The sequence below is a fragment of the Belonocnema kinseyi genome, chromosome 8 (genome assembly GCF_010883055.1).
Source record: "Belonocnema kinseyi isolate 2016_QV_RU_SX_M_011 chromosome 8, B_treatae_v1, whole genome shotgun sequence".
In the NCBI taxonomy this organism is placed as follows: Eukaryota; Metazoa; Arthropoda; class Insecta; order Hymenoptera; family Cynipidae; genus Belonocnema; species Belonocnema kinseyi.
This window is the reverse complement of record NC_046664.1, coordinates 63,827,258-63,845,488: the sequence shown is the minus strand read 5'-3', so window position 1 is coordinate 63,845,488 and position 18,231 is coordinate 63,827,258. Positions and strand designations below refer to the sequence as shown.

At 27.8% G+C, this 18,231-nt stretch overlaps 1 protein-coding gene across 4 annotated transcripts in view; it reads left to right on the top strand.

The window, feature by feature from the left end:
- Positions 1-18,231, top strand: part of LOC117178024 (exportin-1) — a 37,607-nt gene that overhangs the window by 9,271 nt on the left and 10,105 nt on the right. For all 4 annotated transcript variants that reach the window (XM_033369219.1, XM_033369218.1, XM_033369220.1 and 1 more), the window contains 7 exons: positions 3,827-4,549; positions 7,839-8,073; positions 8,174-8,337; positions 8,448-8,582; positions 13,675-13,965; positions 16,083-16,331; positions 16,437-16,689. In XM_033369219.1, the coding sequence (XP_033225110.1) occupies positions 3,827-4,549; positions 7,839-8,073; positions 8,174-8,337; positions 8,448-8,582; positions 13,675-13,965; positions 16,083-16,331; positions 16,437-16,689 (2,050 nt within the window). The remainder of the gene's footprint in view (positions 1-3,826; positions 4,550-7,838; positions 8,074-8,173; positions 8,338-8,447; positions 8,583-13,674; positions 13,966-16,082; positions 16,332-16,436; positions 16,690-18,231) is intronic.

Genomic DNA, 18,231 nt, shown 5'->3' with positions numbered 1-18,231 from the left:
TATATTCACAGTTGATCAGCTTAAAACGCTTTTTGCCAATTAATTTGATTTTTTATAATTTTATGTGATTGTTCAAGTCTTTAAAAGTGCATTTTAAAATTCTTTACATTAAAAATGTAAGCTTAAAATTAAAGAAACAATATATAACATTTTTTAATCAAAAGATTTTGGAATTAATCATCGTAAACTGAATTATTTATTAATTGAAAAAGTTAATAATTTAACTTAAAAGTAAAAATAAAGCTCATTTCAAATTTGCATATTTCAAATGATTAATAGATTTTTCTTCTAAAATTTTGTAAAAATCCCGATCAAAAAGTAAATTCGCTGTAATTTCCCGGTTTTCCCGTTTAAAAAAATGCCCAGTTCATCTGTCACCCTATTTTAAAATTTTTATTTTAAAAGCCACACTGCATATGACCGTAAGTGCAACATCCGAATTTTATAGGAGAAACCAAAAACTGTTTAACTTTCACGCAATTAATTTAAATTTCTTTATCGAACCATGAAATGAAAATCTTGAAAGAAGCATCCATATCCGAGAAAACCTTTTGTCAAAGGAACGGCGCGTCCCCAAAAACTCTGATTTTTATAAACATAAAGAATTGCGTAACTTTTTTCATTTTTGAATTAAAAAAAAAACAAGAAAGTTCTTTTGAGCAATTGTTGAGCTCTATTGAATCGTGAAAAGAGCGCTCTAAAAAATAATTATTTGGGCAAAAATCAATCTCAACTATCGGCGCGTCCCAAAAAACTCGAATTTTGACACCTAATAAGTTGGATAACTGTTTTATTTTTTAATTTAGACAAAAAAAGCAAGAAAATGCTTTTCAGCTATTAAATATTATACCACGAAAGAAAAATCCTAAAAGAATTAACCACTTGTGAGAAAAACCTTGATCAATTGTGCCGCGCGTCCCCGAAACCGAAAATATGGACACAAAAAGAGTTGTATAACTTTGGTATTTTTTAAATTAATAGAAAAATAAAGTACTTTCGAGCTATTAATTAGCTCTATTGAATATTGAGAAGAGCAGGCAAAACCATGAAATTACTGTCTAAAATAAAATACCAAACATAGATTTTGACCCATTTTTAAATCGACCTGGACCATAATCTTCTATATAAATATGAGTTAGGTTAAAAAATTAGTTTAGGTCAATAAAACGCATTTCTGAAATTTGTCAATTACGCCCGTAATCAGTGCGACCCTTTAATTTTTGTGTAAAAAATTCCAAATTCTGAAAGGTCGAAAAATGCATTATTTCAATCAGTTGTTTTCATTTCTTGGTGAACATCAAAGCACCTATTGGTTCCGACAAATTTCTAATTAGAAGTTTCTTCTTCAAATTTCACTGTTATTCATGCTGCTGCTTATTTTATTAATTTTTGTACTATCTTTTATCAACGCATGTAAGGTTGAAGTTTTTGAAATTAATTAAAATTGTTTTAAAATATTTTTTGTATGTATAAATTTGAAGAGTGAAATTTCAAACTACAAAATTTGTTTACAAGTTGAAAATTAATAACCAAATAAAGCAAATGTTAAATAAAATAGCAATTACAATTTAATATTATAATGAACTTTCTTGATACTATTTTTTCAATATACGCTAAGCACAAGAAGTATATGGCACACTGGTTTATTGTTAATTGCATCAAGTTTTCTGATATTTATAGCAAAAGAAATAAAATTTTTGCTCAAAGTAGGATGAAAGATATAAAGTTGCTGGATCCAATAATACTAGGTTAAAGTATTTTTGACCACTATTTAGAAGAAGAATTTAGAGGACTTTTTGACAAAAACTGTGCTGATTTTTCATTAGAGGCTGTCAAGATCTGAACTTGGAATAAGTAATTGGTAAACATTTTGCTTAGAAGCAATAAATGTCTCATTTTTCTGATAAACATGTTGTTTTGATTTTTTATTTCCATTTCCCGGTAAGTACCTGAATTTCGAATCCAGGGTGGTCGCTGGACTGGGAAACCGGGAATTTTTTGAGAACGGGAAAAACCGGGACATGATAGTGATTTTTTTTACCGGGAATTGTACAAATTTGTAGAAGAAAAATTTGTCCACGTTCGATTTCAAAAATTTTGAAATGATTAGTTGAATTTTGATGTTTTTCAATTATGCTATTATTTAGCTTACAATGCCTAATTCAAAATTTTGTTACTTAAAAAATTTTCCATTAAAAATGTTTATTTTTAAGCTTACATGTTTAATTTAAAGAATGTTTAAATGCTTTAAACCAGTTCAAAATTTCAGAATTTTCAGATTTTAACGTTAAAACTTAAACGGTTACAATTTGAAAGTCTTAGTCAGTAAACAAATGTGAAGGTGTGACTGAAAGTTTATAAACTATTTTCAACTTAAAAATAACTTCATAATAATATATTCTTAATTAAGGGATTTTGTTAAATTTAAAATATTGTTTCAGTCTAAAATATTAATTTTTTATCCCATTCAATTTGAAATTTTCAATTAAAAAATAGGATAATTATTAAATATTTAGGAATATTTGAATTTTTATTTTAGACAAGTAAACTGAAACCAAATATTTAAAAGTAAAGAATATTTAACTGAATTGTTTGACATAGAAAACCTGGAATCGTTAAAATTTCTTAAAGCCTTTAAACTGTGAACGTTACAATTTTAATTGTTGTATTTGAAAAATGCTTCATTTGTAAGTGAAAATTTTAAATTTTGATGTTTAATTTACAAATAAACATTTGTAGAAAAAAGTTGAGTAATCTTAAGCGATATTTAGGAGCTTTAAAAAGATACAAAATTATCATGCAAATTTTAGAAATTTTTCTTAAAATCTTCTAGAATCTTTTTTGAAAGTTTTGTTTAAATCTTTGAAAAACTTTTTAAATATTCCCTTAAAATAATTTTTCCAAATGAAAAGTTCTTTTTAATTTTCGTAAGAATCTTAAGATAATGTTTTTGTTCTTTTGAAGCCTTCCACAATTCTTGAAAAGAATCTAATTTTTTTGTTTAAAATCTGCGAAAATCTACATTTTATTTTTTATTAGATTATCATTTGAAATTTTACATTAAGTTTGAATCTTTTCAAAACTTCTACATATCTCTTGAAATTAGTTAAATTTCGCCTAAAAATAGTAAATTTTTAACTGTTATTTGTACATCCCAATCGCAAGCAAATTTTCTAAAATTTGCAGGATTTTCCTGAAATTTTAGAAAAAATTCAATTCATCTTGACAGATATTGAGAAGTTCTGACAAAATTTGAAAAATAATTTTAAATTTAAAACAACTTCAAGATTTTAAAATAAAATTTTGAAGCTTTTTAAGGATGTTTAAACTATTTAAAAAGAAAATAATTGAATTTCCAATTTAAGAAGTGTTCAATTAAATTTTTTTCAATTTTTCAATATCTTATGTTTCTAGCTTAAAGTTTCTTAACGTCATATAATTTTGAAAATTTTAAAGTTCATTGATTGATTTTTTAATTTAGAGCATTGAAAATGATAACGTGGATTTATATTTTTTTATATTGAAAAATGTTAGTACCTTCAATTTTATGCCCGTAAATTATTGAGCATTTGAATACACAATTTTTTAATTAAAAACTTTTAAATTTAAATTTTAAAGGCCAACATTTAACAGTTCCACTTTGAGTGCTTTCATTTGCAGTTCAGTTTTTATTGTCTCAAGTGGAAGATTGGTTAGCTTTAATGTTCTATTTTTCTAATTTCATTGACCGTGAAAAATTTTTGCGGGAATTTTATGGGAATTTGAAAACGGAATTTCTCTATACACCCTCTACTTGTTGTTTGACATTTGATCTTCTCTTTTGCAGTTCTTAAACGTTCCAATCTTCAGAAACGTCACGTTGAAATGCTTGACGGAAATCGCTGCCGTGACTGTGACGAATTACGATGACATGTTCATAGTTCTTTTCGCAAGCACGATGCAGCAGCTGGAACAAATGTTACCCCTGGAAACAAATATTCGCGAAGCTTATGCGCTCGGTCAAGATCAGGAACAAAACTTTATCCAAAATCTGGCGATGTTCCTTTGCACTTACTTGAAAGAGCATGGCCAACTTGTGGAGAAGAAGCAACTGAACGAGACCCTTTTGAAAGCCTTGCACTACCTCGTTCTGATTTCGGACGTCGAGGAGGTGGAGATTTTCAAAATCTGCCTGGAATACTGGAACGGATTGGCTGCTGACCTCTACAGAGAGAATCCGTTCATGTCCACGTCTCCTCTTTTCTTGACGAAAAATAATGTCTCCATCCCGCCGCGGAGATTGTTCTACTGTCCGGTTTTGACCAAGGTCAGATATATCATGATCAGCAGAATGGCCAAGCCCGAGGAAGTTCTCGTTGTCGAAAACGAGAATGGTGAAGTCGTGAGGGAGTTTATGAAGGATACAGATTCCATTAATTTGTATAAAAACATGAGGGAAACCCTTGTGTACCTTACGCATCTCGACTATGTTGACACGGAAAGAGTCATGACGGAAAAATTGCAGAATCAAGTCAATGGCACTGAATGGTCTTGGAAAAATCTCAACACGGTGAGTTAACTTTCCTCAGAATTTAATTTTTAAAGGCATGCATGAGATCTCAATCTTGTTGGACTGGTATTATCTTCAACATTACAGGGCTTTTGAACAGGATTTCCACAAATTTTTAAAAGAAAAATCTATCCCATCATTTGAAATATTACAGATTTCATATTGCATCATATAATGCAATTAATTTTGTTTTAAATGCTTTAAGTTACATTGTTTCAATTTGAACTAGAAAGGGGTTACATGATGCATGTAAAAATGGCATCTGGGCACGTGCACAGTTGCATACAAATTACTAAAAGTGTTATTCATATTATTTTATTAATTTCATTAATCAATCGGTAAAAGTATGAATTTGTCGAGCGAGTGGCCGAGTGGCCACTGGACCGGGAATTTGATGGGTCCGGGAAATGACAGTGAATTTATTTCTTGGCTGAGAATTTTACAAATTAAAAAAAAATATCTATCCATGTTTGATTTCAACAGTTTTAGAAATAATCATTTGAATTTTTATCTTTTCCAATTATGATATTCAGTTTACAATGCATAATTTGAAAATCTTTCACTTATAAATTTTCCAATTTGGATTGTAATTTTTTGGCGTACATTTTTCATTTAAAGAATTTTAAAATGCAGTTTTAAAGATTTGACAAATGAAAAATTAGTAGCGTTAGAAATTGATAATTTTGGATTATATAAGACGATTCGAAATCATTTCAAAATTTAAGACTACAAATTTAACGTTAAAAATTAAACGGTTTCATTTGGAAAGTCTCAGTAGCTCAATTGGAACTTTATAAACTTTTTTGATGTTAACATTACTTCAGAATAATATATTCACAATGAAAGGATTTTATTAAATTTAAAGTCTTGTTTTAGTGTAAATTTAAAATTAAAAATGTGAAGTCTTTTAGTTAAGGGAAATAGCAATGGCCTAATAGTTAGAAATATTTAAGTGTTCATGTAAAATCAGTAATTATAAATCAAATATTCAAAAAAAAAACTTTGAACTTCACAATTTTATTGTTCTATTTGAAAAAATGTAATTTACATGTAAAATTGTTAAATTTTTATGTATAATAATAATGAATAATGTAAACGAAGTGTCGACGTATACCGAAAAAATTTGGCTATTCGTACCGAAACTTCGGGGCAAATAGTCCACGGCCTAATTTAATATAAAATATAGATTTTTGCAGATTTCGAACAGAAAAGTTAGAAGCTTTTTAAGAATTATGAAGAGCTTCAATTGAATGAAAAATATTTTCTTTAGATTCCTAGGAAAGTTGAAAATGATTTTTTGTTTGGAAAAATTAATTTAAAGAGAAGATTTAAAAAGATTTCCGAAATGGTCAAAAATGAATCTGGAAGATGATTTTAAGGAAATATTCTTGATTTTGCAGGGTATACAAATAAAGTTTAGGAAGAATTCGAATCATTTTAGAAATTGATTAGAAGTTCTGAATAGAATTTCCAAAATAATAAAATTTGAATGGATGTAAAACAAAATGTAGTTTCAAGAATTTGAAATAAAATTTTGAAGCTTTTTAAGAATTTTAAAACTATTTCTGATAAAAATAATTTAACTTTTAATGTAATTTTATTTTTTAATATCTCTAGTTTAAAATTACTTAAAATGATTTGTATCTCAGTTTTTAGTACTGCAAATGGATTATTTTTAGCGTTACAGTTCGAATTTTTTAATTTCAATGACTGTGAAAAATAATTGCAAAAGCAATTAGATCGGCCGTGGGAATATACAATTCGTTAGAAATTTCCATGTTTTTTTTTCAGTTCAAAGCGTACATTATCAATTTATAGAATTTTAAAGTGCGGACTGGAGAATTTAATAAAAAGCTTTTTAGTTGAGCAACTTTAAATGTAAATTAATCAATTATTTGTAAAACTGAACTACTGTTCGAGTGTTAAAAATGAAACAATAATTAATTTTAAAAGATGTTTCTGATTCTGTTGAAAATGAAACACTTTACAGATTTGTCCGTTGAAAATTGAACTGTTTCAATTCGAATGCCTTTCAGTATAAAATATTTCATTTTTAGCCCGTACAATAAAAAAAATGTAATTAATGAAAAAGAACATTTGAAACTAAATTTTTTGAAATAGAAAATCTTGAAAAGTTTAAATTCTATAGTGCTCAATTTAAACTTTGAATGTTACAATTGTAATTGTTCCATTTAACAAAATTTTACTTTGGAGTTGAAAGTTTTGACTGTTGATGTATATGTAACAATTGGAGAATTATTAATTTTTAAAGACTTAAATTAAAAATAATTCTACTAAAAAGTATTTATATACTACAGAAAAACGTTTGAATTTCATAATTCTAATTTTAAAAGAAAGGGAAGAAATTTTGGTATTTATTTTTTTTTTCATTTTTATTGAGTTTAAGGGAAGAATTTTTTATTGTTAATTTTGTTTTGAATTTGAAGGGGGGAAATTTTGATTTTTAATTTTTTTTAATCTGGAAGATGAACCTTTTTTGTTGTGCATATTTTTATAGAGTTGGTAGATAAGAAAACTTGTTATTAATTGTTTTTTTGAATTGGAAGAAGCCATTTTTTTGTTTTGCACATTTTTATTCAGTGGGCGGGGGCAAATTTGGCATTTGTAACATTCAGATGAAAGGTAGGAAATTTTCATTTTAATTTTGTACTTAATTGGATGAGAGACATGTTTTATTTTTCAGAGCATTGAAAATGACAGCATGAATTTATATTTTTTAACCATACAGTTTTTAATTGTTTAATTCTGCAGTTTAATATTCTTTAATTTTAATTTGTTTAGTGTAGAAAGTTTTTAAAGCTTCCGCTTTTTTTCGTGTAGATTGAAATTATGGAGTGTTTGAATAAAAAATTTAAAGATCAATTTAATAAGTTTAAAATTCAAGAGTCTCGCTTTGAGTGATTTAATTTTCAGTCCAGTCTAGTGTCACTTAAAATGAAAAAACTTTAAATTTTAAGAGTTTTAATTTTCATGGCCGTTACAAAATTTTGCAAACCGGAAAATTACTGGATTTTTTTTCCATCAATGTAAACGGCCACTCTGGGTTAAAATTATTCAAAAAATTCGCCGCGTTATTTTTCATGCGTTTTAGTATTTTTTTATCAAAAGAAAAGTACGAGGATTGACCACTTACCTTTTGAGTGTACACCAGATTGCAAGATTGCACAAAGATTTAGAGTTCAAAAAAAATTTCAATGATGTGACATAGATAGATAAATCTGTGAAAGTACAAGAATATATTTCAATTAATGAATAATTTGTATTGCAGTTGTGTTGGGCGATAGGAAGTATTTCGGGCGCGATGCACGAAGAAGACGAGAAACGTTTTCTAGTGACTGTAATAAAGGACTTACTCGGTTTGTGCGAGCAGAAAAAGGGAAAAGACAACAAAGCAATCATTGCCAGTAATATTATGTATGTCGTAGGACAATATCCGAGATTTCTTCGAGCCCATTGGAAGTTTTTGAAAACCGTTGTCAATAAATTATTCGAGTTTATGCATGGTGAGTGATTAATGGTCGTATACAACTTAAAAATATTATTAAGAATTTAATATACTAATTTTAACGGTCCAATTTTAATTAAACACTTTCATTTTTTCAGAGACACATGAGGGTGTGCAGGACATGGCATGCGACACTTTTATTAAGATTGCACTGAAATGCAGACGACATTTCGTCACGTTACAGGTTGGCGAGGCCATGCCGTTTATAGAAGAAATTTTATCTACTATTAGCAGTATCATTTGTGATCTCCAGACGCAACAGGTAAATGAGCTCAAAATGTAAAGAAAAGAAGTACCAACACTTGAACGTTGAAATACGAAAGTAAAGAATTTAATTTAATCTTTGATGAGTTTGTGTGTGTTTTTTTAAAGGTGCATACATTTTATGAAGCGGTTGGTTACATGATTAGTGCCCAGGTTGATACAATAGTGCAGGAGCACTTAATAGAAAAGTACATGCTACTGCCGAATCAAGTTTGGGATGACATTATAAGTCAAGCATCGAAGGTAAGATGATATCAAAACTACATACAATTTCGTGTCTTACAATCAGTATTTTTTCCGACTTTTTGCAAAACTTAAGGAGGAACATGCAATGAGTAAAATCCGAGATTTTTAATGCCTTTGAAATATACTAAATTTGTATTATTGGCACGTCATTCAATAAAATATTATAATAATAAAATAAGCATTTTTACCACTTTGTGTAGTAAATATAAGCTTTTAATCATTTTTCTTTAACAGATCTGGAAAAAATCTGTGGTTAGAAATTTGAATTCGAAATTTTTATTTTCTGCGCTAAATTTTTATAATAAAATTGCGGTGATTGATGCAACAACTCGACAAGCGCTCCAAACCGCGTAGAAGTATTGTCCAACCGGGAAAACCTATCGATAAAAAAAGTGGCCGAAACGTAAAACAAAAAACCCCAATTTTTTTATCCTAAAGTTATATAACTTTTGAACAAATTGAGATATTAATTATTTCTTTTTACGTTGCAGTAGAGTTAATTGCTTTCTTTTGAAATCCGCGAGAATATTTGGAAAATTTTCAAAATTAACAAAATGGCCTTGGTTTTTCTGAAAATACTAAAAAACTTCTATTTTTTGTTGAATTTGTACTATCATAAGAAAAATATATTGTGCGTTTAATGCAGGCTGAAAAACTTTTGTGGTCAGGAGATTTTTGTTCATAAAATCGAATTTCCTTATTTTTCTTGCTTAGAATCACAGATACGAAAACATGTAAAGAAAATAGTTTGAACAGTTAAAAAAGTTTTACGAAGATTTTCTTGACTCATTTATATCTTGTTCTGTTTCCGAGAAAAATAAAACAATTCAATATTTATAAAAAATATTCTCTAGACAACTGATAGAATATTTTTTATATAGCCACATTTAAAAAAAATTAAAAACATGTGTGGCTTGTACCTTTTCACAAAAGTTGCCTATATGTTTCTAGTACTTCAACTATTTTTTTTTAATATACGTATAAATGAACGATCGAAATTCAAAAATATCTGTTAATTTTTACATTCTCATCAGAGAAGGTATTAGATTTGTGTAAAATTTGATCCCCCCCCCCCCAGTTTTTGTCAAATGTCTGCGTTTTGAGACCCCCTAAACCAGAAAAACTGACTATTCGTGGATGATTTTTATTTTGTTTCGTTTAGTTAGCACGATAACTTTCGAAAGAATTGACAGATTGGATTGTCCGTTGGTATGCTCTTTTAGTATCTTAAAATGAAGGCCAAGTTCGTTAGCCAGCTATTCTTGGATAAAAATTCCAAAATTGAGCACATTTTGAATATTTTTGAAATCACTTTTTTTTAAGATTCAAAAATTTTCTGTACGAATACTCATAGTATTTAATAAGACAAACAATTTATCCTAAGGACTTTTTTTTTGTTGATAAAACCAAAATTTAGCAAATTTATAGCATTTATAGCATAAAAAATAATGGAAAATCAAAAATTACATTTTTCCATTCAAGTATTTATTATTAGCATAAAACATTAACCAGGTATGACTCTCGGTTGAAACTAATCGCCCACCTCCCCCAAACTCTCATTAATCGACGTTTCGCTGGACTGTCTCCAAAACAAGACACTCCACCGTAGACCCTTTGACAGACTCTTTTAGTGAATTATTAGGAGATAAAGCAATAGGGCACCACAACTCCGATGTAGAACACGATGGGGTAGAAAATTCAATGGACAAAGTTTGGGTCCCTGAAGTTAGGGATATAATTTTGTAGTTAAAAAACGGTACGGCTGATGTGAAGACCGTTTGTGTAACGTTTAAATCCCAAAAATAAAATTGGAAATTACCAATTCAGTTTTTGAAGGAACGGCAGAAATTGCAATAAAATGTTTAATAACAAATTTTTTTTAAAGAATGCGCTTTTTTTAAACGAGACAATGAAACTGCGTCTGTTTTGATATCAATGGGTGTTAGAAATGGTAATAATATAGATTTATGGAAATGATATACAATTCGTTAAAGCCGAAGGAGTTTTAACAAAAGAGAATTCACAATCACCCAATTGCTTTTGTCTATGCTTTGACCTTTAGTTTTAAAAAAAAAACTGTACACAGGTGTGGAGAATATACAAAGATCGAGCGCGAAGCGCAAGAGTCAACAGTTGCGTGCCTAAGGCGCACAATGAGAATGTGCTCGCGAAGCGGGTGGGTTTTTGTTCTGTTCTGTGATAGTTTAATTTCTATGTAAATTTAGATACACAGTAATGCGTAAAGCTCGAAACATAAATTTAAATGCCAAACGACAAGTGTATCCTGATTTTGAAACTATACAAAGAAAAGCAGTTTTTAATATAATTCTGATAACAAATTTGTACTGTTAAAAGAATTAACTTTTCTGCTGCAATTTCAGTTTCCCGAAAGAAACATTGAATTTCTCTATTTTTCTCGGAAACCGAACAGGAAATCATAAATGAGTCAAGACAATTTTTGTGGAACTTTTTAACTGTGCAAACTATTTTCTCAACTAGTTTTTGGATCTGTTATTGCAAGCAAGAAAAATACGAAAATTCGATTATATGAACAAAAATTCTCCTGGTCACATAATTTATTTAGCCCGCAGAAAACTCACAAGATATTTTCCTTATGATAGTATGAATTCAACAAAAAATTGACAAAAAATATGAGTGTTTTTTTGAGAAAATCGACTTTAAGTATTTTCAGAAAACAACCACATTCTTTTTTCACAAATCGCAAAAGTTCGTATCGCATAATTATTCTGAAAAACAGCATATTTTGCCCTTGAGAGATTCTGCGACTTGAATAGTATAGAATCTGCTGATTTGAAATGGATTCGGTCAAGGCATTTGGGTAAAAGTATTTTTTTTTAATTGTATAGTAAATTTCCAATCGTATTATGGTCCTGAGTTTACAGGGTTCACAAACTTACAATGGTCATTAAAATTGAAGCAGAACATGTTTTTTACTTGAAGTCAACAAATCAAAACTTAATAATTTAAATTAATTTGAAAGATATGTGATTAAAAAATTTAAATCCATGTTATAATTTTCAATGCTCGAAATTGAAGAATGAATTGATAAATTTCTAAATGTTGAAAATTATGTCATTTTGAAGCAGTTTTAAGTTTGAAACATTAAAGGTTTAACGATTTAAATTTCGTTTAAAATTGAACCCTTTTTAAATTAGAAGTTACATTTTTTTATTTCAAGTCGTTGAAAGTCAATAATTATCCGATTGATATTTGAACATCAAAATATTGAAAAGTGTGTGTTTTTTTAAAGTATGACAAATTTCAAATTGCATGGTTTAAAAATGGAATATATTTTAAAACAAAAACAATAGTTAAACATAGAATTTCAATTTGAATAAAAGCGTTTAATTATGAATCTATTGATCTAAATTATTTATAAATTGATAGTAGTTTATAAAGTTTTAACAGGTCGTTTACTTTTTCTTTAAACTACGAAGGCTTTCGAATTAAAGCAGGTCAATTTTTAAACATTGAATCTGTAAATTGTTTTTTTTTAACAGATTTAGAGTCTTCTTCGAAGATGAATTATTATTAACTTTTTAATACTCGTATTAGAGTTTATGAATTTAAAAAAGTCAATAATTGTCTTATGTTTACAGTTCATCAACCTAAAACTTTGTTTTCAACAAAATGTCAATTCCACATTCTTTTAATTAAACTAAATGATTTCATAATTGAAAAAGTTAACAATTGAACTTAAAAAAAATTCAATTGAACTCATTTAAAATCCCATTCATATTATGTTATAAAATTTATCATATTTTTAATTTCTGGTAAAAAATAAAAATTGTTTTTTAAACAATTTTTATGTGCAAAAGTATAAATACTTTGTGTATGTTTCGATTTGAGTGATCATTAATTTTTACAAACAAATATTTCATACGAAACACTTTTTTTAGAAGTTTATGCACAATACTGAAACAATAAAATATTGCATAAAATAGCAATGGAAATTTAATAGTACAAATAACTTTTTACTAACACTTTTTTCAAAAGAAGAAATTATTGCGAAAAAAGTCTTAAGTAGAAAAATTTCTTGGTCTTATTTTAAAGATAAATTATATAATTATAATAATATAATAAAAAATTAAATTAAATATAATTATAATTGTATTTGTCCTCAAGCTTTCATGCAACTTAGTTTTAAATTTTGATTTAGAAGTAAAAAATTTCTCATTTTTCTGATACACATGATGTTTTGACTTTTCATTTCTATTCCTTTTCTGTAAAACTTATCTTAAACTGGCTTTCTTAATAAAATCATACCGATCCTCATAAAAGAATATTTTTAGAAACTTTTCTAGCATATTTGAGTACTTTCTTAATTAATAACGACGCGTGAAATCGAGACACATTATCCCAGGATAAATTTTGATAGGCACCGTTTAGTTAATTTTGAAGTGGTGTATAATTTAACTAAAATAAAATTGACGTGCAATTTCACAACGTTATATGAGGAAGACATTTTGGTGGGAAACCAAATAATTGAATATTTTGAATGCCAGCAGGGATACCAACATGATAACACACAAAAATAAAGTCAAATTTCTTCCAACTTTGGCTCAGTTGCCAAATCTAATAATGATTTTGTCGTGTCAATGAAAATTTCAATAATCATATATATAATTTCATTTATTTTTTTAGAAATTTAATATAACTTGCAATTAGAAGCTTACGTACTGGAATTCTCATGAAAAGAGTAATTTTCTCACTTTTTTATTTTATAAGAACGTATTTACAACTTTTTTGTACAGGTGTCATGATCTAGAAGTCGCGCATGTTCCTCCTTAATTTAAAACTGAATTAAATCTGATTTTAATTATAAAGAAGTAACTTTGGCGGCGTTTTAGTAAAGCCACGACATTTGGAGGGAAGCAGTGTCTTGAAAATTGTAAATGGTTGTCAGGTCTACTAACATTGAAGCATGAAAAATAAAATAAAATTCTATCTACTTACCCTGAAAGATCTCTAAACAGAGTCGTGATTTTGAACTGCACTAACAGCATTTTTAAATTGTGTTTCAACAAATTGCTGTGTGAAATTTGATTTATTTTTTTTATTTTTTCAGAATGTAGACATTTTGAAGGACCAGGAAGCTGTGAAACAGCTTGCTAGCATTCTCAAGACAAACGTCCGAGCGTGTAAAGCCCTTGGACATCCTTACGTAATGCAGTTAGGCAGAATATATTTAGATATGTTGAATGTTTATAAGGTCATGAGTGAGAATATTAGTGCTGCTATAGCCTTAAACGGAGAAATGGTGATGAAGCAACCATTGATTAAGAGTATGCGAGTCGTCAAGAAGGAAACTCTGAAACTAATTTCGGATTGGGTTAGCAGATCGAACGACCATCAGATGGTAAACATAATGAATTTATAATAAATAATATACTATCGCAGGGTGTCTACCCTACCAGAATAACCTAAATTGTCAGGGAATTTGTATATACCTGGAAAACCCTGGAAATTTTTTTAAAAGACAGAAATTTTCGAGAGCGTGCTTAACTTTTTTTTAAATTGCAATATAAAATTGAATAACGATAATTATTTATTTGTAAAAGTAGCTTTATATGACTCTGTTTAACTATTTTGTTAAATAATCGTTTTTTTTGTTTGTTTGAAGATAATGTTTTTAACTGGAAATTGAACTATTCTAGTTTTGGTTAAAAATGTATCGTTTTTAGTTAAAAATATAAGTATCTGGTTAAAAACTCATGTATATTGTTGAAAATTCGTTTTTTTTGGTAGAAAATTAATCTTCTCGGTTGAAAATTAATCTTTTTGCTTGAAACTTCAACAGTTTGCTTGCAATTCTATCTCTATCTCTTTCCCTTGACTGAAAAATCTTTCTTAGTTTAGAATTCAAGGCATGTTGAAATATTGTCTTTTTTAGTTAAAAATTTCACCTTTTTCGTAGAAATTAATTTCTTCGGTTGAAAATTGAATTATTCTAGTCAAAGTTTTATTGTTTTAGATGTCTTTTTATCTTATCTTAAAATTTATCTCCTTTGATTGAAAATCCATTTTTTTCTCTTAAAATTTGACTCCTATTTTTAGTTGAAAATTTATGTATTTTGTTGAAAATGCGTTCTTTTTGGTAGAAAATTAATCTTCTCGGTTGAAAATTAATCTTTTTGCTTGAAACTTCAACAGTTTGCTTGCAATTCTATCTCTATCTCTTTCCCTTGACTGAAAAATCTTTCTTAGTTTAGAATTCAAGGCATGTTGAAATATTGTCTTTTTTAGTTAAAAATTTCACCTTTTTCGTAGAAATTAATTTCTTCGGTTGAAAATTGAATTATTCTAGTCAAAGTTTTATTGTTTTAGATGTCTTTTTGTCTTATCTTAAAATTTATCTCCTTTGATTGAAAATCCATTTTTTTCTCTTAAAATTTGACTCCTATTTTTAGTTGACAATTTATGTATTTTGTTGACAGTTCTTCTTTTTTGGTAGAAATTATTCTTCTTGGTTGATAATTCATCTTTTTGGTTGAAAATTCAACTATTCCAGTTAAAGATTCATCATGTTAATTAAAAATTCATCAGTTTGGTTGAAAATTAATTAATTTAACTGAAAATGGAACTATTACGTATTTGGTCGAAAATTGATCTTTTTTATTTCAAAATTCAACTCTTGGGTTTAAAAATTTGTCTTCTTTAGTTGAAAATTCAACTATTTATTTGAAAATTCATGTTTTTTAATCGAATTTTTTGGTTAAAAATTATTTTTCATTTATTAAAAATAAATTTGGTTGAAAATTAATTTTTTTTGCTTAAAATCCAACTATTTCAGTTAACTCTTTACTATTTTTCTTGAAAATTAATTCTACATTCTGGTTAAAAATTTATTTATTTATTTTTGTGTGAAAAATTAATGTTTTTAACTGAAAATTAAAATTCCCTTTTCATTAAAAATATTTATGATTTTTAGATTTTTAATAATTTGTCATTTTTAGTTGAAAATTCGTTTAAATTTAATTTAATATAGTACCCATATTTTTATCTTCAGTATGTACTGAATTTTAAGTATAAAAAGAGGAAATAAAAATTGATGTTATTCAAATTCATGGGCCTTGGAGACCAATTCAAGAATTGATTAATTATGTTTTTAGTATTATGTAATAACTTAATTAATCGATAATGTCAATATTTTTAGGAATATCTTCCAATAAAATTTGTCAAGGCTTTCATAAATCTAAATCAAACCTTTTAATTGAATACCTTGAAACTGAAAAAAAAAAACACAATTATTTATAATAAACTCGTGAAAATGTATCCATATTCCGAGAAGATTGTTTTAAAAAATGCAAAATATTTTATTGGTTCTGCACTTAAAAAAATTATACCTGAAAAAGCCTGGAATTGTCAGGGCATTTTTTTCCAGGATTTAGGCAGACATCCTGTTTTAGTGCACCATGATCTTCAATATCTTCTAATGTCATGAACGTCCTTTTAATTTAGTTTTGATTTTCACAGGTTTTGGAGAACTTTATTCCTCCTTTACTAGATGCAGTTTTGCTAGATTATCAAAAAACGAATGTTCACTGCGCCCGAGAACCAGAAGTGCTGAGTGCTATGGCGACGATCGTTAACAAACTCGAAGGCCACATTACGAGTGAAGTACCTAAAATATTTGACGCCGTGTTTGAGTGCACCTTAGAGATGATCAACAAAGACTTCGAGGAATTCCCCGAACACAGAACGAATTTCTTCCTTTTGCTACAGGTACAAATTTCTTGCTTATTATTATTATTTTTATTCTTGAATGGCAGTGTAGAGGAGAATTTGTTTGAGCGAAAACTAATGAGGTGTTTTTGATGAAAATTTCAGGCAGTGAACGTCCACTGTTTCCCAGCTTTCCTCTCGATTCCCCCCGCGCAGTTCAAACTAGTCCTGGACTCTATTATATGGGCTTTCAAACATACTATGAGGAATGTGGCGGACACGGGTTTGCAAATTCTCCACCAGCTTCTGCAGAACATCGAACAGCACGATCAAGCAGAACAAAGCTTTTACCAGACGTATTTCACTGATATTCTTCAACACATATTCAGTGTAGTGACCGACACTTCCCACACAGCCGGTAAGATTTTTCTGGATATTGAAAATGGTTAAACTGCGATACGCCATCTGGTGGCAAAAAACAGAACTAGAAAGAGTAGGTACGATTTTAAAGATGATTTTTAATTTGGATATACAATTGTTTTTACTATATTTTTTGGTGGAGTTTGAAGTAATTATTACGAACTTAATATAATTTGAAAAAAAACACCTTTTTTGACAGAAATGTTTTTCTAACCAAAAAACAACAACTATTGGGAATGGTTAAATTGCAATACGCCACCTGGTGACGAAAATCCGAACTAGAATGAATAGGTACGATTTTAAAGATTCATTTTAATTTTCGCATAAAAGTGTTCTAACGATGAGACCGGGAATTTTGCAAATTTGTGCACAACAATCTAACTGTGATTTTCATCGTTCTTTAAATAATTAGTTAAATTGTGATCTTTTTCAATTATATATTTAATTCATTTTAGAATGCGTATTTCCAAAATCTTCCCCTTTAACCAATGTTTAATTTTAGATTTTAATTGTTAACTGTACATTTTATTTAAACAAATTTTAAAATGCAGTTTTAAAGATATAAACCATTAAAATTAGAAGTGTTTAAAATCGAAGATTTTAGATAAACAATATTTTTAGTTGATCAACTGTCGATATAAATTAATATTCATTTTTAAAATTGAACTGTTCTTTAAGATTTAGAAAATTAATAATAATTAATTTTACAAAACGATTCGAAATCAGTTTGCAATTTTAGAGTTTGGCTTCAGAAGATCAAAAAACATTTCCTATGGAAATTGAAAATGATTTTTATTTTGAAAAGATAATTTTGAGTGATTACGTAAAAAGATTTACGAAATTATCAAAAATGAATGTGGAAGATTTTAAGGAAATTTATTTAATTTGGCAGAATGAAAAAAAAATTAGAAAAAATTGGATTAATTTTCAGGGATGTTTGAAAGTTCTAAAATAATTTCATAAATAATTTTAAAAATGTAAAAAACATGCAGATGTTTCAACATTTTCAAATAAAATTTGGAAGTATTTTAAGAATTTTTTAACCATTTGAAATATAAATAATTTAACTTTTAATTTCAGAAGTGTTCAGTTTATAATAAAAATGTAATCGTTCAATTTTTAATGTTTCTGGCTTAAAATTGCTTTATATGATATAATTTTGGCAATTTTTAAATTCATTGATTGATTCTTCAATTTAGACTTTCGAGCATTGGAAATGATAACGTGGATTTATATTTTTAGAACTGAATCTGAATCTTTGAACTCTACAATTTATAAAGGTTAACAAATTTGTTTTACAGTTTAAGTGCATTTAATTTAAAATTGTTCAGTTTAAACGTGTTGTTAGGTTCCATTTTACAAGTGTACATTATTGAGCATTTGAATCAGATTTGAATGCAAACTTAATGAATTATAAAACTTTTAAACTTCCATTTTAAAAGTTTGAAATTCAAGAGTTCCACTTTGAGTGCTTTCATTTGCAGCTCAGTTTTTATTCATTCAAATGGAAAATTACTAGGAATTTTTTTCTTGGATTAAA